The sequence below is a fragment of the Emys orbicularis genome, chromosome 16 (genome assembly GCF_028017835.1).
Source record: "Emys orbicularis isolate rEmyOrb1 chromosome 16, rEmyOrb1.hap1, whole genome shotgun sequence".
NCBI classification, from domain to species: Eukaryota; Metazoa; Chordata; order Testudines; family Emydidae; genus Emys; species Emys orbicularis.
The window spans coordinates 14,982,802-15,002,600 of NC_088698.1; the positions used below are offsets into that span (position 1 = coordinate 14,982,802).

The 19,799-nt window shown below is 39.7% G+C and overlaps 1 protein-coding gene across 1 annotated transcript in view; it reads right to left on the minus strand.

Annotated features, from left to right (window-relative positions):
* The window catches only part of LOC135890201 (clathrin heavy chain 2), a 44,100-nt gene extending 25,238 nt beyond the window's left edge, over positions 1 to 18,862 (minus strand). The window contains exons 1-11 of the mRNA XM_065417525.1: positions 18,806 to 18,862; positions 13,534 to 13,741; positions 12,625 to 12,627; positions 7,640 to 7,908; positions 7,084 to 7,245; positions 5,828 to 5,941; positions 3,866 to 4,039; positions 2,504 to 2,701; positions 1,812 to 2,012; positions 1,514 to 1,666; positions 645 to 767 (exon numbers count right to left, since the gene is read on the minus strand). Of these exons, the coding sequence (XP_065273597.1) occupies positions 645 to 767; positions 1,514 to 1,666; positions 1,812 to 2,012; positions 2,504 to 2,701; positions 3,866 to 4,039; positions 5,828 to 5,941; positions 7,084 to 7,245; positions 7,640 to 7,908; positions 12,625 to 12,627; positions 13,534 to 13,741; positions 18,806 to 18,862 (1,662 nt within the window). The remainder of the gene's footprint in view (positions 1 to 644; positions 768 to 1,513; positions 1,667 to 1,811; positions 2,013 to 2,503; positions 2,702 to 3,865; positions 4,040 to 5,827; positions 5,942 to 7,083; positions 7,246 to 7,639; positions 7,909 to 12,624; positions 12,628 to 13,533; positions 13,742 to 18,805) is intronic.
* Between the last annotated feature and the right edge of the window lie 937 nt (positions 18,863 to 19,799).

Consider the following 19,799-nt stretch of genomic DNA (forward strand, 5'->3'; position numbering starts at 1 on the left):
CAGACTTGTACTTTTAGTGTCTGAATTTGATGACAGAGGTCATTTTGGCTGATTGTCAAACAAGTATTTGGTAACCGGTAAGTGAAGCAAGTTTGATAGATTTATGTACAAGTTATAGTATTCTACTTCATAAGAAGAAGACTATTTCCCCAAAGAAAAAGGATTTCAATATCAAGTGCCCATTTGTTTTTACAATAAAAACCTCAAAAAGTTATAATCTAGATCAGTCTCTGGGGACTAGTTTACCTACTGAATGGAAGTCTTCCCCCCCTTCTCCCCCACAATTAGGGCTAACAGCAGCAGCCTTCTTGACTCTGAAGCTTGGCAGTCTCCATCAGTCAGCATAACAAACTTGCAATGTAGGAGGTGCTGTTCTCCTTGTGAAAGCCAAGAAGATCTGCAGAACTCTAGCTTCAGAATTGGCTGTAGATTGTTTGGTAGTTGGGTTAGCAGATTAACAGCATGCCAGATTACAGGAACTATTACTAGAAATACTGTATGGCCATAGGCCAGCCCAATCAAGCTAATTCAAATACTAGGAGTATAGCAAAGTTCACTGGATTGGACTATTTTACAAACACCATTAGTTTCAGCTGGGACTACATGTCCATTAAACTAAGTCCTTACCAGTTGCAAGTTTTTACCTGGTTAATATTAGCCAGGGGCTCCTCATCCTGCACCAACATCTGAGAGAACTGTAGTCCCTGTTCTGGGCTGACTCTCATCACGCTTCTCAACAAGAAGATCCAGTCCGGCGTATATCCAACCTAGAACAATTACACAATTTTAGCAGTCAAAGCTCCCTGGAAATGCTTAGGAATTTACAAGATTTTGCTCTCAAGTTCATACTGTAGTTCAGTGACACCTGCTGCAGACATATTTATTCCCAGCACAATGCAACCTACTCACACAAGACTATCCCATCCCAAGCTGTGAAAATAGTGAGTTTAAAGTTTCCACATACACTGATAATTAAGTTATAACAGTGTAGACTAGCCCTATGTTTCCAGCTGGGGAAGACACAGATGCTCAGTCTCTACACTTGAAGACTAGTTTGTGGGGAATGCTTTAGACCAACTGCTGTCCAAAGTTTAAGGTGGGGAGACAAAGGACAAGTTACTGTATTTGTGACAACACAAATGAAACTGCAGATCTTATCTATCAAGTTCAGTCTCCATTATATGGCTGGTCTAAGACCATGTTCTCCAGTGTTCCAAAATTGAGAGTTTTGGGAGTTCAGATTCTTTGTGAGCTAAGCTGATGCTTAGTCCTGCCACGGGACAGAACTGCATCATGGTTCATTTAGAAAGGAGTGTCATGACATGACAAATTGAGCAAGGCAGCTCTCAACTGATTATCAGCTTTACAGACTCTGGCATGTTTAAGGCCTTGTCTTATCTCATGGAAGATACCCAGAGTATGTACAGCTTAGAGTACTGCACACAGATGTGTACTGGGAGTCTAGCAGTAGAGAGGTATTACACAATCTTACACCTTTAACAAAAACATTTACCTTTTTGGCATAGAGCACTATTTTCTGGAATTGACCAGTTTCTGCAAAGCACTGAATGACTTTGTTTGGCACATTAGCACGAAGGTAAACACTGAGTGCAAGGGTCGGATCAGCTGTCTTCACCAGGTCTCCTAGTTCCTCAGAGCACTCCAGCTGAAAGCAGAAGTAGCATTTGATGATCAGGCAGAACAGAAGAGACAGATAGTTGGTTCATCTCCACTAAGTACATAAACATGTGCCAGTAGACTGCTACAAGACACACACTGCAGCATTAAGTTTAACCAAAACATTTGCCTACCTTATCTTCCTTCAGCCATTTCTCCAGGAGCTGCTTGCGCCCTTGTTGCAGGACAGGACGGCAGAGTTCTAAAGATTCAAATTTGTTAAGTTGTCCTTGATCAAGCAAGATACCAAAGTACTGCAGCAAGGGAGAGGCCTGCCCAGGCTGGGCTGGTACACTCTGGAACTTCCTGATAGTATCACTGGTACGCAGGATTCCCTGAAAGATACCGGGAAGGGGAAGAGACCCAAGATTTAAAAAAAAAAAAAAAAAAAAAGGTTTCAGTTACATCCATTTGAATAATCCTTGCCTTTTTCCTGTACCTGAACTATTTGCTTAGTAGCCAACTCAAAACATGCCGATGTGTTGGGTATTTTTAATTTGTAGTCAGTTCTTTGATCCAACAACAAGGGCAGCTTTTGATTGTGCTCTTCTCTGTATACTATGCCCAACCTAGAATGTAGCTGTTAGTGAAAAGCTATTCCTCTTCTGTAGGGTCCACAACAAGCTAGATTCTTCAACCAGAAACATATCTTTACCAGTTTACTCTTTGTACATCAAGTTTAACTCAAAGATGATAATTTGGTTAAGATAAAGACACATTTGACTGAAAGTGCAGTAACTGCCAAGTGGCAGAGTTAGTTGTGTATTTAGGATGTTAGAATAAGCATCACCTTAAATCCTTAGTCTTCATCTTTGAAAGCACTCACCTTTGGTGCAGATGCTGCCACTTTAGCAGCTTCTGCATAGCTTCCTTGTGCAAAGAGTGTATTGAACTTTCTGGCAAATAGTTCCTCGGCCCCAGCCAGGTTACTGCGGATAGCCATACGCAGACCCAGGTCTGGATTCTGGAGAACGTTAGTAGCATAGTTCACAATGTTATCTTCTTCAACACAAACTGAAAGCACCTGGAAAGGATAAAAAAAGCCTTAACAGAAGCATCCTGCTGAAAACAGCTGCTCAAAGTAATAGAGCAAAGGAATTAAGAGTCCAAGAAGCTCATCAATAAAGTAGATAAAGCTATAGTTCCTCTATTGCTGTTGTTTTGGGTCTTAGAACTCAGCTTGTCAGTCTACCCATTGTCTAAAAGTGCAACCTATAACTGAGGGCCATTTCATCACATTGTTTCTTCCTACTATTCTAAAGTTTTGTATGCCTTTTAAGGCTATATAAGCTCTTTGAGGAAAGGGCCATCTGTTATGTTTGTACAGTGCCCATCACAATTGGGCCGAGGCCTCTAGTATTACACACTGCAGTATGTAATGCTAATCTGAAGTTTGCTGAGTGCCTAATGGCTCACTTTGAGGTATGCATTGCTGGCATACCTTAATATATCCAATAATCAGCAACATTATAGTGGCAAATAAGTGTTAAAACCGTTTCAGGTGCTAGGTTTCCACTAAGATTTAATTAAGAGAAGTTTTACATCATAAGTCTGGAGATGCATGTTCTCTAAGCAGCTATTCAGTGGCACACCTTTTGCACATTAAAAGGAACTTTTCCATTCCAAGTACATGCTAGTGTTGCAAGTTGGCATGCTGAGTGTCTTGGATTGTGGTAACAATTTTCTACATGGTCTAAATACAGTCAAGTCACAGCACGTTTCCTTGCCATTTCCCATCAGACTAAAAGGAGAGGAAGGCTGAGAAGTTATTGTCAAACCACTGCAAGAAAATAAGTGGCCAGATACAGGGAAGCCAGGCATTGCATTCACTAAATAAACAATGAACAAACCATGACAACCTTGAGCTGCCTGCCATATGCACTATAGTTGCCTTGTAAAACAATTTTGCTCAAAACTGGGAGAGCAGTTCGCCCAAGTTCAGTAAGGAGTTGTGGGAACAGAATGTTCTCCTGTGTGTTCCTCCTTACACTACAAAATATTACTGCACACTTTTTCCTGTACAGTTGTGGCAGTGTAAACCAAAGGTCTGAGATCTTGTTATCTAAAGTAGTATGGTAATCTTGATTAGATAATGGTACTGACTATGCCTTTAGCTGTCCTGCGCAAAAGTCACTAGGGTATTCCTATGCTCCGTTAGAGGCTCAAGAGCAGACAGGACTCAATTTACCTGTCCTTTTTTATTCACACCAATAATGCCAGAGGAAGGTTCATGAGGAGCAGTTACAAAGATTGTGTCAGCACTAATACGGTTCATGTAAATACACACTCCAGATTCCAAGTCATACATGTGAATGTATCCATACTTTGTAATCAGGTAGATAACGCCATGCTTAGTTCCAATCTGCCAAAAGGGAAAGACAATTAGGAACATTTGAATATAGTTTAAGTGAAATGTCAAAATACAAGCTACTAGAAACTTAAGGCAGTGCTGTGTAGCAGGAGAATATTCTCACTACATGGTTTAGTTGGCAAAAGGTGAAGATGCAGCTGTAAGCTCTCAGGTTGCAAGGAAGGAATGTAACAATCCTGTTGGTCACTTACAGAGCTGCAATTCCATACTAGTGGCAGGTAGAAGACAAGACATCAGTCTCCAGGGTAGAAGTTAAGATATCCCATGCATGGCTAAGCTAGGATGTTGATTATACAAGCTAGAATATCTGCATTAAGAGCTTCAGTTAACATGGAAACTAGTGCTACAATCCCGTTGTTCTTTTCTAGGAAGGCCAGCCAGATTGGAATAGCTAGAGAAGTCAGTCAACTAACCTAAAAATGTCAAATGTAGTTGTAAAATTATGCAAGTCTCACTTTGAGACATTAATTCAACTGAGACATGTTAAGCAGTGGTGTTGAGAGATGGCTTTATGACTGAAAGCCTCAACTGGAAGTAGTCACCAGTATACAACTGCTTGTGAAATTTTTTACTCCACTGATACTATTAGGTCAAGAGGCAGCTGTCTATTGTTACCCAAGATCAGAGTCAAAATTGCTCACTATAGCTAGTCATCTGAAATTAAACAAGTATCTTCTGCTAAAATTGGACTACTATGCTAGCTAGCAATTTCACATCCATGACAGCCAAAGATGTTATTTTAGCACTTTTGCCTCTGAACATATGTAGTTTTCCCACTATACTTTGCAAATCTGGTCAAAAGATGACTGACTCCCCTTATGCAAGTTCTCAAATCATGATGGGGAGACATGATGTGATCAAGGAGAAAGTCTGTCAGAGCCAGAATTAGGCTTCTGCAGTTCTTATTCCCAGCTCTATCCCCAAATCACAAAACTACAGCTCATTTCAGCAGACTTTAATAGTATATTTGTATTTGGACAGGTAGGAGAATTTCTGAAATAGAATGCTCATGTGTAACAGCAACTTGAGTTTTTGTATCCAGTGAGGTGCTTTTAATTGCTAGTTCAATTTTTACAGAAGTGGGTTGGAAGCAGTTTTGGAGTACTAAATTTGAGAAGTATCACCTATGTGGTGTGGTCTTCCCCGTGCTACACTTTGGATCTCTACCTTTAGAGTGAGCTATGCTTCCAGCATTGGTTGTGTTATGGAAGAATAAAATCCATGGCTGATTTGACAGCAACATCTACGAAGCAATGGTGAAGTCACACTCTTTACAGGGAAGGCTCTGACTGATACTATTTAAAGTGAGGTTTATGATTCCTAAAGGACTCAGTTCATAAAATGGAGAATTAGATTTTCCACAGACTTTGAAATTTTAGCCAAACAATCTTTATCAGGAGTGTTTGGTCAAAGTCAGTTCTCATTTTGGTCCAAATTCTCTTGTTTTTAGGAGACTGTTTTGGCTTTCAAATGCCCCAAACTTTGAATTCCCCATGAAAAGTGTTGGTATTTTTTTACTCAGCTGTCTCTATGTGCAAGTCTACATCAAAAAAGTAGATATCACCACTGAAAACATGGCCTGAAGTGAATGCACCTTCTTGGACAAGGAATAAGAACAGAGGTCACTTATTCTAGGATTCTATTCAGAGATGTGCCATATACATATTACATCCACATATCCTCCACCACAGAGTATGTGGAATGCTATTATACATGCCTATGTTGGCCAGTTCATGAGCAGCTTTACACGGGTTTAGTGTGCACTCTTGTATACCTTACCTGCATTGCCACAGGGAAGTCTGTCTGAGCCTCAGGAGGGAAAAACACATCAACAGCTTTCTTTACAAAGGGCTGGTTTCCAGTAGCAGGTTGACCTACTTCTATTATATGCAGCTGGGAAGAAGGAATTGCATGTCACCAAGACAAAGTTTGTAAGCAAAATCCTGCTAAGAAACAAGTTGATCCTCTACCCAACAAATGCTTCCTAAACAGGCAATTAGCTATTTCAATACCTTTTATGCAAACTTACCCATGAAGCTTTTCAGCCAATATTCATGATTCTAGAACTTAAGAGTTGTCCAAGATGCTTGTTTTAATAAAAACTCTTAAAGCGGGAGAGAACCTCTGTGCTTTTGATAAAACCATTTCTCACTTTCCAAATCATTAGTCATAAAGCACTGCCCAGACACATTAAAAAAAGTGCCAGCCTTGTTCTAAGACACCATCGCTGCCATCTCTTGGATTAGGCAGTTTCAGATGTACTCAACCTTGAACAGTTCAATATAAGAGCAAAAGGTTTGCCATGGACAAGTTGTCAAGATTTTAGTCCAAACGCAATTTTTTTGGGTCTTTCCAGGGATGTTGCATCTTGTAAGAAGCTATTGAAATATTATTCAGCCCATTAAACTCAAGTAGTTATTCTCCACACTACAGGGCAGCTTAGCAAGTGTGGCACATTGTATTTTGTGATCTTTTAGAACATTTGATCAGAACTCCATCAACTTTTAAAATTGAAGGCACAAGAATTTAACTTCTTCAGAGTCAATACTTGAGACTCAGTTAGGCTTTAACTTTTCAACAAGGCTGCTATATTACAATTGCCATCAATTTAAGGCCTACAAGAGGCAGAGTGAGCTTGTTCAGCTGAGAACCATGCTACAAGATGTGAGAGCTTTATTCAGATTGAGAGTCAAGGCACCTTTAGACTCAGGTATTTCACTGCCTTCAATATTTATTTACATTAATTTTATGAAGTTCCTTAAAAAAGGCAGAAGATTACTTCACAGTAAAACAAAGCCTTGACTGAACAAACAGCACCCACTTTTTTACAGCCACCATTCCTCAAAAACAAGGGGTCAACTTTGTTTAATTTAATCAGTGCAACCTTACTGAAGTCAATTGCATTAAATTAACACAATTAGAAGTATTTAACAACTGGTCTTAATTTGTAAAGCTTCTAGTGGTAACTGAAAGATTTAAGGTTACTGATAATTTACATTAGCTTGAAAGTAGTCAGTATGGTTTATAAATTTTACCTTGCCTCCTGCAGGGCTCCGTACAGCGAAACAGAAGAGCGTGGAAGGCTTGGAGTTTCCTTCAATTTTGAATTCTGCAAAGGCTGCTGCATGACCCTCTATAGGTTGGGAAACCTTCCTATCAACTGAGTACAACTGCATTGCACCAACCACACGATTTTGCTAAGGATATGGGCGGGGGAGAGAGGGGAAGAGGGAGAAGAAGTCAGCTTAAACTTTTGTTCTAAGTACTTAAGAGTTGCATATGCATCAAGAGCATAGGAATTGAACCACTAACACTTTCAGAACAGAGAAGCAAAAACAAAATTTTTTACTTTGCTGTACATCCTTCTGAAAGGAAAGGCTGGAAAACATTCTTATGGAAAAAGGTCTCCCACCTACTGCAGAACACTCTTGAAATAAGGGTTAAGTTTTGTTAAACAGAAGGAACTACAGTCAGTATGAAATGAAAACACGTGCTTGTTCCAATTTTGACCTATTTTCCTGCACAGTTCTCAGATTTATACCTGCATTCATAATGCACTTTTCCTGTATACTATTCTGAAGAGTCCCTTACCTGGGCTGAAATTCCTATTAGGAGTAGCCATTTTTGGTGTTCATCTGTCCTGTAGTTGATGATTTGGCAGCCTGCAAGACTAGCATGCCTGTCAAACATCTTTTGGGGCTGAGATTCTCCCTCCATGCTCCAATGAAAGACTGCTGTCTCTGTCACCAAGGCAACTGTGTTTACCGATATCCATTTCCAGAAGATCACTTCCTCTGCCATAGTATGGGCTTTCATTTTACTTTTCATCTCAATGTTAAAGATCTGAAGTGTCTTCCCTGCTGGTGTGGGAGATACAAAAGAATCACAGACCTCTGGACATTAAATTATACTCAGCCCTATAATTTGCATGTATTGGGAGGCACGTTTAGAATGTTTAGCTGCAATAAGCTAGTTTTCCAGTTTAAACATTCCAATAAAGATGAGCAGAATAAAGATAGGGCAAAACTATGGCAACTTAACTAACAGAATGACTTCAGCTACAGCTTAGGCCATTTCAATGATCTTGTAACAGATGCTGCACCACACAGATTTAACATTAATTTCTGCACAGGCAATGAACACTTTATGGCAACATGTTTTAAATATAAGTTTCCTCTTTACTGGGTCCTAGAGAAGTGAGTCAGTGGAGACAGACAAGTCCTGACTTATGAAGTAAGACTGGGCTGATCAGATAACACTTTACTCCAAGTCACAAGTAACTGCCTCATCAAGATTAAACTATAGTCAAGTGCCTACAGCTACACAGATACGAAGTTACACCCCTTTGTGTGTGCATATTTCCTTTTGAGTGTGGTATAATAATTAGTGAGCAAGTAGCACTGGCATATCAAGCTGACTATCTTGATAAGTGGTTCAATAGTGAAGATAGAGATCAAAGATATAGGTCATACTTCATAATCTCTAGTGAAAGTATGTACAGCATTCCAATCAGCATGCCTCTGCCTATTTTGGTATTTATTAGCTCACATTTGGAAAGTTCAAAGTTTACAGTAGTGTCAGAACCTAACATCTGCTTCAAAGGAATCTTACTTTAAGACAAGCGAGGCAGGCTCTCCATGTGCCATTTAAATGGTCTAATTAAATATACCCAGTTCCTTCAACTTGTATACTACACTAGTGTCTGCCCATATTCCCACTTTAAAGGAAAAGTTACAGGTTCCGTAGTCACTTACATCTTCCCTTGTTTATGGAGCAAAGCTGGATCTGTAAAAGTATCGGTTTGTAAGGGCATGTCTACTCATACCTCGGGAGCGACTGATCACTCCAGGGGTTGATTTATCATGTCTAGTGAAGATGCGATAAATTGACCGCCGAGCACTTCTCCCGTCAACTCCAGTACTCCACTTGAGTGAGAAGCATAGGTGAAGTCGACAGGGGAGCATCAGCGGTCGACCTACCACAGTGAAGACATTGTGGTAAGTAGATCTAAGTACGTCAACTTCAGCTACGTTATTCACGTAGCTGAAGTTGTGTAACTTAGATTGATCCCCCACAGTGCAGACCAGGCCTTAGAAAGCACAATAGTTGGATGGGCTGCAATTAGCAGTTTAGAGTGCAAATATTTTAGCTTCCACCAAGCAAGAACAAAAAAGCCACTGCCAGTTTAGGGGACAAGATTTCCAGGGATGAATCTACCATGCTAAATAGAGGGGGAGGGGCTTAGATTTTTATGAAAATGCCTTGCTACCTTCCATGCAGAAGCCCTGTAAGCTTAGTTTTAACTTCATTCCTTTCATCCAAGAGAAGCCAGATGAGAATTAATTTCACATTGTTTTAATTCCTAATGGCCTAGCCTGACTTGCAGTGGTTAGATATGATTATGGAGCTGCAAGCAGATTCCCATTCCAATAAGAGGTTAGTAATATTTAACTATGATATTAGCTAGTAGGCAGCAAACAAACAGTAATTTAGATAGAGATTTTCCTTTTATATGTGGGGTGGGAAAAGCGTAAACTGCAGCCAAGACAGCATTGTCTAAGATATGACTATTGCAGGAGTGTGGGTCTCTCGGGAACAGAATACCAGATAAACTATAACTGCTAGTTCCTGGATAGTCCTAATAATTGGTTGAGTTAGTTATTTTTCCCAAAAAGGGTAAAGTGGGTTTCCCTTTAATGAAGCAGATACTCAACAGAAGATTCCAGAACACACATTACCCAAATGGCAGCTTATAAATTGACAAAGCACCCCTAACCATCTATAAGGGAAGGTATTTGACAATCTTCTTTCAAACAAGGCATTACCCAGAAAGACTTGCCCTAACTTTACACTACAAAGCTTGAAGATTTGTTTCAAAGTCTTCTGCATAGCTACATACTAAAAGCCCTACACATGACACTAAGACGGAGTTAGCTTAAGTCACTATATCACTGAAGGTATCAGAAGCCATATGATTACAGAGACTTCAAGAAGCAGAACACTGCTACATTATCTTCTGTATATGTATGTTAGAGACCTCCTCTAGCAGAAGCTGCTAAGTGATTATGAAAGCATCCTACTCTCACCAGCCTCCTCTGGAAACTTTAGTTTCACATTTAGGAGGGCTACAGAGATTTATGAATTGCTATATCCTCAAATGAAGATATTAGCAGGATTAAGGCAAGCTAATTTTGATCATAGAGTCTTTATGTATCATGTATATAAAGGAAGGACACCCAGACTGTCTTCTGGGCTTTTAAGTTTCCAGCTCAAGTCATCCTGGCATCACTATTTCAGAATGGAGGATCTGGATCAGCTATGCCTAAAATGAATATTTAATGTTTATGTCTAGAAGCAATTCTAACTACTGTGCTCTAACATTTGAAACAGTACTTGTTTTAGAAGTGCAGAAGTGCAGAATACTCAGCTAAATGATCCCTGATCTAATGGACAAAATGAGCAGTGGCAATCATGATACCTTAAAATGAAAGAAAACTATACTCTAGGTCTGAATTTTACAGACCCTAATCACCGGGTAACAGACTTGTTTAGGAGAGCCTTCTCTTCTTATATCCAGCACTGCATTAAGGGGCAGGCTGTAGTGTGGTGTTATAGTTTCCATCTATTATCCAAGTAACATTTATTGGAATGGTTAATGTTCTGCTATAAGGAGTTAGGGTAGAGGCAAGTGTCACAAGATTTTTGCTCTTCTACCCCAATATCCCATTAGCTTACTTGTCTAAGACTTGCAACGGATGGTATCCTCAAAAGGATTAGGCCCAAACTCAAGTTTTAAACATTAAGTGACAAAACAAAAAACAAAAACAAAAACACACCCCCCACCAGCATTCAGTTGCCCTGTCAATGCAAGTCTGAATTTCCTTAGTCTACTTATAGGAAAAAGTTCTCTCCTCTACTAGAGATGGAAGAATGTAAGTTTCTGTAAGACTAGAGCATGAAATTGCATTTTTACATTCCCATGATTAATGTATGGAAATGCGGTCTGAAAACACTGCATTCCCCACTTGTTTTGTGCTTTTGTGGTACAGAACATAGCAAGAGAAAGAAATACATGGATACAAAGACAAAAAAAAGTGTCATACTTAGAACACTAGGGGAATGCTACATGCAATCCAGAAATGCAATTTTTATGCATTTATACCACACCCCATAACAGTTGCTAATTTTAGAAATATTTCATTTCCCATTGGAGATGAAGATTGTACATTCTGTTGCTCATAATTTGAGCATTAGTGAGCAACTCAGTCATGGTGCATACTTTTATAAAAAAGGTACAGTATGTAACAGCTTAGACTGCGGTCTTCACAATCCATCAGCAGGGAAAGTTTGGCTTGCTCCACCCTTTAGTCAGGGAGCCAAGTATTAAATGCTAGAGAAAGTCTGATCTAGTCTACATTTTTGGGAAACTGGATTTTTATGAAAAAGTCATATTGTTGTAATTCCATAATTTATGTACCATTGTCCAAGGATAGCTAAGCAAGTGACAGTATCCCTGGTCTTTAAACACCCCTTGCCCCCCGCCCCCCTTTCACCCACATCCATTCTGGAGATACTGTATCCCCCGTGTCACCCCACAGGTTTGTGGGAGCTTGACAAACATTTTTATTTAGTACTCTGACATCACACATTGTCTAATGACATCTCTGGGAAGACTACATTAGCTCATTCACACTGCAGTAGCAGGACAATATTGCTTTTGACTAAGTCTAATGTTGGTAAAAATAAAGCTAGATTGTTAGAAGCTGGATGACACTAAACCCATTTTATAGTTAGTAGGTTAGTTTCAGATCAGGGCAGGCTAACAGTTTTCCATTTAAGTGCTGGATGAAGTTTTACTAGTACACAGGATGCACTTTCCTTGCCAACAGGTTGCTTTACAGGGGTCCAAGACTATGATTAAGGAGAGTGGATGCCAATCAATGTGGTACCGAACCTCAAGGTAATACCAATTAAGAGATTAAGTGTATTGTTCAGCACCTCCGCCCACCTCTCATACATGGAGGCTGTTCACAGTAGTCTGAAGGAAATGCATGCAACAGCTGAAATACAATTTGAGTTGGAATCAAAACATTGACTGTTTATTTGCTTTAAAAAACAGCCTTGACCTCAAGTCTAGGCTGATAGAACCTATTCCAGTTTTCAAAACTAGATTTTAGACAGATTTCTTGGACCCCTAGATAATATCACCATGACTTTTCAGACTAAATAGCACACTTAGGCAGAAATGACTGGCACACAAGACGTCATGCTAGCAAAGGTCTCTCATAAAAGTATTGCGACTCACTTTTGTCTATCAACTGTACTATAATTGCATATATTAATATTGTCTTTAGTTGGTACAGTCAATAGTCAAAGCAACCAAATGGTCAATGGCACATCAATAAAGGGAGAAGGTTTTCTTCCCTCTGCAGTTACTAAGTTGAGGATTCAAATTCCCAATTAGCTGTAAAGTAAAAAGGATAGCAAATGGCTATTTGTAAATATTTCAGTACTTTTTATGAGATTAGACCATTTTGTACCACTAAAACATGAAATATCAGGACAAGTTAACTCACCATCTGTTTAAGACAAGAATGCAGGAAGAAAAGTACACAGTCAGTAACAGAGTGAAGCATTTATTTCAAAGATTAAACTAGCTTGCAAGTTATTCTGCTTTTCTGAAAGGCTGGGAAATCTTTATTCCATGGTGCTCCAGTAGCTCATGAAGTGGTACCCAGAAAGCCAAAAGCAACTTAACTAGCTTAAAGTTAATCACAAAAACCCCTTTTCCAAGTGTTTATTATATATTCTGCATTCAAAAGTTTTAGCACCAGAGACAATTTCCACTTTAAGTCTGACTTCTGCCAACTTTTAAGTATAAAATGTCTATTTAGACAAGTATTTCAGCTTACAATAAGCTACTGGCTGTCCTTATGTGATTTTAATATTAACATCTTTCCAGATACATTTTAAGTATCTTCTATTTTGAGGTTAAGGACATTAATACACAATCAGACTTAGATTACATTTTAAAAAGCCGTACAGTGGCCTTCATTTTCACATCTGTTACCCTGCAACAGTAGTCTGATGTGTTCTCTATACATATTCTGCAAAGTTCACTCAGCACGCTGGTCTTGGCACTTAGGTCTTTGAAAAGACCTTTTCAGCAAATTTGTTTAAATATGAGAGTCCAAAGTTTATGGACTCTCCATATCCAATGCCCTCCCAGTTTCAGGATGGAATGCAGTCATACATTTCTACAGGGGTTTGGCTTACTACCACTCTGTGTACGCAAGCTTAGCTCAACCTCTTAAATCCAAGACAGAGTGGATACTATAACCAAGACCATACAGTCAAGAAACTTATGAGAAACTCAAGTCCTGTGTAAAACTAAGGTTCACTACAGACTCAGAACTGCCTTTTGGCTGAATGTTGCCATATGTTTGGTTGCGTGTTAGATATTACTGAAAACAGCATCAACTCACCTTTCAGAGCAATGACTTTAGAAGCAGGATTCATGATGGCACTTTCTGCAGAAATTGGACGTCTGATGGGTGTAGTCGGATCACTCATATCAATTATCACGACCTGTGCTTGTTCCCCTACTTTCTCTCTGATGCAGATGAATTTATCAGATTCCATTGTTAGGGTGCTGAATCCAATGTTCGCTGGGTTAATTCCCAAGTTTTGGAGCTAAACAAAAGAGAAAGTTGTTTATGCTTTGACAAGTACTTGTTTAATAAGTTGATGGCTTGTATAATCTTCTCTGGAAGCGAGGCATTTGTCCTTACTCAAAGAATCTGAATGCAAGCACAAACTAAACAAATAGAACACTGGATATAGCAGGTTGAAGAGCATCCCCATTAGAAAGTGTGCTTTTGTTAGTCTTCCACAGGGAAGAGACTGATCAAACGGATTTTTTGAAATATGAGTAGTCTAAATTTGTTTCACTGTTTTTGCTATTTTGATTTTTCCATCCCAATTTGAGATAAAAAGATTGAGATGTTGGAATTTCCTGAGAGAGACGTTGTTTTATGAACAGTTCTATTGGATAATATGAACCAAGGCACCAGATATTTGGTAGTAATAGCTCAGTATTTTTAATTGGACTATGATTGTGCAATAGATAATTGTCAGTGTACCATGTCTGACATTCTCCAATACAATACTCAGACACACTGCTTCCTTCCCTAGACCTGAAGAGCTCTGTTTAGCTCAAAAGCTTGTAATTCCACCAACAGAAGTTGGCCCAATAAAAGATCTCTACCTACCTTGTCTCATTCTCTGATAGGTACAGAATTCATATTTTTTTAAAAATATGAAAGTCCAAAACAGAGCAACTACAACAAAAGAACAGAAGCAGCTAGACTGGGTGTCAAGTTGCCTGGTCTTAGTTCAGGATTCAGAAACTGGGATAAAATGCTAGTTAAGATGATGCAGTCTCACCTATAAGCTCTAGGCATTAAAGAAGGATACAGCCTATTTAACGGAGAGCTTCTACCAGCAACTTGATAACAGAGCTAGTAGTGCAATAATCTTGTGTACAAAAGGTCCATCCTTGACTAGATTTTGGGGACTGGCCTGTATCAAGGAAGTAATATTAGTATGGAGACTAAAGTTCCTACTAGCAGAGAGCTGTCATGTAGCTTTAGAGTCTTTTCCTGGAATACTATATTTGGTACTACGCTCCTTGTTACCAGAATGACAAATATGAAGGTGCTGAGAAGAGCAACAGAACTTAAGAATTGGAGAGAGACTTTTCTAAATAAGCAAAGGAGATAATACAAATTACTGAATATTTAAAGTGGAAGTTTAGAGTGGTAAAGATACAAGGTAGTACAAGAACAGGTTTGAGCCAAAGGGACATTTCAACTGGAGTTAGAGATCACTCAAATTTCCCCCTATCACCGAATAATCTAAGGGAATTAGAAGCCTCAGCACTTCTATTTCAACCTAGACTGAATAATGCACTTGGAACTGCACTGTACCTGGGCAAGACTGAATCACTGTCAATCAATAGACTGTGTGTCTGGGGCAAGACATGTGCGCTTCAGGAAAATCCCAGTCTAAGGCCTGGTTTACACTTGGGGGGAACTGATCTAAGTTACGCAACTTCAGCTACATGAATAACGTAGCTGAAGTTGACATATTTAGACCCACCCACCGCAGTGAAGACACCGCGGTGAGTCGACTACTGCCGCTCCCCTGTTGACTCCTATACTCCACCACCGTGAGAGGTGCAGGCAGAGTCGACAGGAGAGCACGTGGTGTGTGTCGATTTATCGTGTCTAGACTAGACACGATAAATCGACCCCCGCTGGATCAATCGCTGCCCGCCGGGTAGTGTAGACATACCCTAAGTCTGAAGAAAGGAACAGCTGCTCACTCCTGCTGCCCCCCTCCCATTCATTTTTAGGCAAGTATTAGCACTAAAAAGCTTATAGCCAGGCTCTGAAGTTAAGTTGCCAAACACAGGTAACAACTGTTTGGGTCACCGAAATTCAGTTATGCCCAGCTGTGGTTTAGTTTGAGAACATCCATAAAAACCTCCACCGGGGAAAGAATCAAATCCAGAAAAGCAATAACTGCAGTCATTCTGGTCAGTTACTTGATTACTACATACAAATTCATCACCATGCTACTTAGTCTCATATCACTCAAGTAAAGTACATAACTTAGGTTATCTATCTAGAGATCACAGAAGATCTTATCTTCTACTTAAAGTTGAACCTAGAGGCTGGGAGCCAAGAACTAGTGATGGCTTGGTTAAAGAAATTCCAATTTCAGTGGTTGTCCTAGCAGAGCAGAAAGCACCACCTAGAATTAATGTTTATCAATCATGGTGGAAAGGAGCCATTTCGATACTATATTTAATATTCCTTTTATGGTTCTCAGTCTAATGACTGGTTACTATAAACTTGAAGCATCTCCTGTAGATTTTAACCCTTTAGGGTTAGTTTAGAATTTGATTCCTTCTACCGTTTTCTACTTCAGAGCCCATCTTTTTGGGAGAGGTAGCCTTAAGCAAATTCTAATTTTTATGAATATGTAAATAAATAGTCAGATACAGAGCCAAATGCTTCTAAGTATAGCAAACTGCAAGTCTCACTGTCTCAACTAGTAGCTTCACTTATGGAGTTTTTGAATCTTATTGCTAATCTCTTAAAAGCGTCAATTAAACTAATATGATTCCCTTTCCGACTGAATGAGATTGACACTAACACCCCATTCTGATTGTACTAGAAGTGAATAAAAACTGCCCTAGAACCAAAACACCAGGGATATCACAACTGACATTATTCCAATCCATTCCAGCAGTGCTTTTAAAGGGGAGACTAAAGTCACCAAGGCAATGAACAGGTCATATTGTTGATGTCATGTATACGCTATTAAATATGTTTTGATCTGGTTGATCAGAGCTGGCTACAACTGAAGTGAGACACTCACTAAACCATACATTAGGTATGTAACAGATAACATATTACATTTGTTGTTGGTGGTCCAGTACTCTTAGCTGAGATCTCTAAAGATGCCTCAGGGATCACTTCTGTACTCCCAATTATTAAATTGTTACTAATGCAATGCTGAAATGCACTGCTGTAATTCTGGGCTAGTCCTGACAGACCCATGTTTGCTTCAAAAGACTGAAAATGTAAAGCAGAAAGCAAACAGGTGTGAAGACATCTGGGAAGTCATTGAGACAGAATGGCACTAGTGGCAATTCAAGGGAGGACCCTCCCACATCCCACGCTGTACATGAAAGCATAGTATCTAAATATGCCCAGGTAACAAACTAACATGTGCATTGTGGGTCATTCATTCATTCAAAAAGGTGTTCATGCCATGTTTAAGCACTGGCAGCCTCTTCACTATAGTGTTTTGGAAGTGAAGAGCTGTAAAAGTAGAGACTTTAATGCATACATAAATTGTATGCTAAAGTCAGATTTCAGGATTCTGAATTATGAGTTTTGATACGAGTTCTAACTGTGTATGCAGTCAGTATACTTTGCCAAGTATAAGATTGCCATTTACAATCAGCCCCCAGTGTAATATGCCAAGGCCATTTGCTACCTGTAGTAGAGATTTATAGCATTAACTATCTGAATTTTATATTTCCAATTCACATAATACTTCAAAGGGTTATTGTAAGAAGTGGTGTTTGAAGTACATGGAGTGTAAAGTATTACCACCCTTTAATAAGCAGTGAAGTTACATAGCTTGCCTAAGGCCACAAGTGGCCACAAGGGCAGGGATTAGGACTCAGGAGTTCTGCTCCTAGTCACATGCTCTGACTTGGGACTGAGCTCCCCTAGTGTATAGGGAGTGGGAAGGAAGGAATCATTTGTCATTCTACATAAATATCCAGTTAAGCACTTCCCTCATTTATAGTTTAGCCATCATATAGATTATGAAACTGACTATTTGTGCATACAGAGAATCTCCAAGACACACATGCTTATTTGGAAGTAAGTGTATATTCTCTTGGGCATTTTACCTCAAGCCTCCATATTTAGCCATACCAGAAGGGTTTAGGCCAAGTCAGGTGCCAACTTTAAAAAGAAGGGGGGCGGGGGGGAGGAACCTGTTTTGCTTGGACTTCATTTATCATTTCTATAATGTTCACTGTAGCAGTAAACCAGCACTGAACTTCATGTCCCCTATAATCCCCTTCTTCCCAGTCTCTTGATATTTGCTTTGTATCCTGTGAAATTACTGTTCACTTATATACCATTCTTCACAAGTGATTTCCCCACTGCTGCCCTCCTCCCCTGCCACTTTGAGCATATTCATGAGATGCCTCCTATTAACAGCATAACCTTCAAGAGTCACTTTTAGTACCTAGAATTATGCAGGCTTACATACGTTGCATATACCTCTGAGTCAGTAAAGAACCATTCCCATGGTGTTGACAGAATGCAGCACTTTACATGCTGATTTAACTACTGTTACTCAGTAATTGTATCACCAATTATGTATTCTCCCTTCCATACTGCATACTCCTGTACCTCATTTGTGTCCCAACAGCCCTCCCTTAAGCCACATACACCAGTAAGTGAGCTTCAAGACGTTTGTGTCAGTGTCAGAGTTCAATTAGTCACTTCCCCACTCTTTCAATAAGATATTTTATCCTCTAGATATGAGGAGATTATCCTGCAGACTCCCATGGAACCTGCAATGCTGAGTCATCATGGTATACCTTCCTTAAAATTTCACCAACATATAGTCCCCCAAGTCCAAGTTATTGATAATATTTTACAGAGCTTGGGAATCCAATTTGAGGTTTTATAACTTAAAAAATATAAATGTTTACTCTTCTCAAAAGAGGCTGGGAGGCCCTTATCTGGTATTTTGTCCATTTTATATCTACGCTTTATATACTTACTACCTAGCAATAAGTAACAGTCTCTTGGGACCTGCATCCCCTTTACAGTAGAGATAGCAGTGAACTACTGCTAGATCTGTCCCTTCTTTACCCAGGATATTCTACTTCCTAGGTATTTTAGCAATCCAGTTTTCATTTTAGTCTTATCAAGAATCTTGTTGAGATACTATTCAATTAGAAGTAGAACAAAAAATGCTATTTACCCCACTTATACTCTAAAAGAGGGTAAGAGCCCCTCCTGACTTATTACTCTTTCCTTTAGCATGTCACCCTCCTCCCTGATTAGACTTCAGTGATGTCATGTATATAGCTTATCAGTCACTCATTAGTATTGTTTCAGATATAGGATAAAGACTCCTGAAGACTTTGCTTACTTTTTCAAAGTCAGCTTTCTGACGTCCAGGTTTTGCCCCCCCAGTATCACTTTTCATTTGAAACTCAGAGGCGTGTTCTCCCCTGTTCCATGTGCAGGTGTCCCATTATTTCAATACACCTCTACCCCAATATAATACGAATTCGGATATAACGCGGTAAAGCAGCGCTCTGGGGCGAGGGGAGGGGGGGGGCAGGGCTGCGCGCTCCGGTGGATCAAAGCAAGTTGGATATAACGCGTTGTCTCCTATAACGCAGTAAGATTTTTTGGCTCCCGAGAACAGTGTTATATCGGGGTAGAGGTGTAGTTTCATGGTCAGATTAACTGATGCTCACTCTCTGCTATTAGGTTGCTTGGGACTGTCCAACTCAACTTTCCCATTCTATAAAGCATTGTTTAGTTGAGCTATAAAGTCAAGTTATTCTGCACCCAACTCTAGAAACAGTTTTCAGAAGTTTGTTTCACCTTCTGCCGCCCCCCCCGCCCCCCCCCCCCCCCCCAATTGATCAAGACAGTTAAAATCCCCAGGAAATCAAAACTTTGGCAAACCTTCTTAATGCTAAAGAGCCTTGTAGTCACCCTGATGGTCAGTCTATCATTTCAAGCACAACATAAATAAAGTTGTCTAAGCCAGAACTTTTCCCAAAGGTTCTCATTTGAATGCCCTTCCATATATTTTATCTTGCTTTAGCTGCCCAAGGGAGTCTAAACCGTTCTTCTCCAAGGATTACATTTAGGAACGTAATCCTCATGTCCCCAACCCACCCATAAGAAGAACTATGGAAGTAATCTTCCATTATCCAAGGCAGAGTGAAAAGCTGTTTCTTTAGGTATGCTAGACAGCTTTCAAAGTATTTTCTAGAGTATGACCTTGGTACTTCTACAGCCTTTTCCTCCTTCATCCAGTGTGATGTATGAGGCTAATGGGGCAGCTGCATCTTTCCAACACCTGCATTACTACAGTAGAACATCAGTTACAAACTGACTGGTCAACC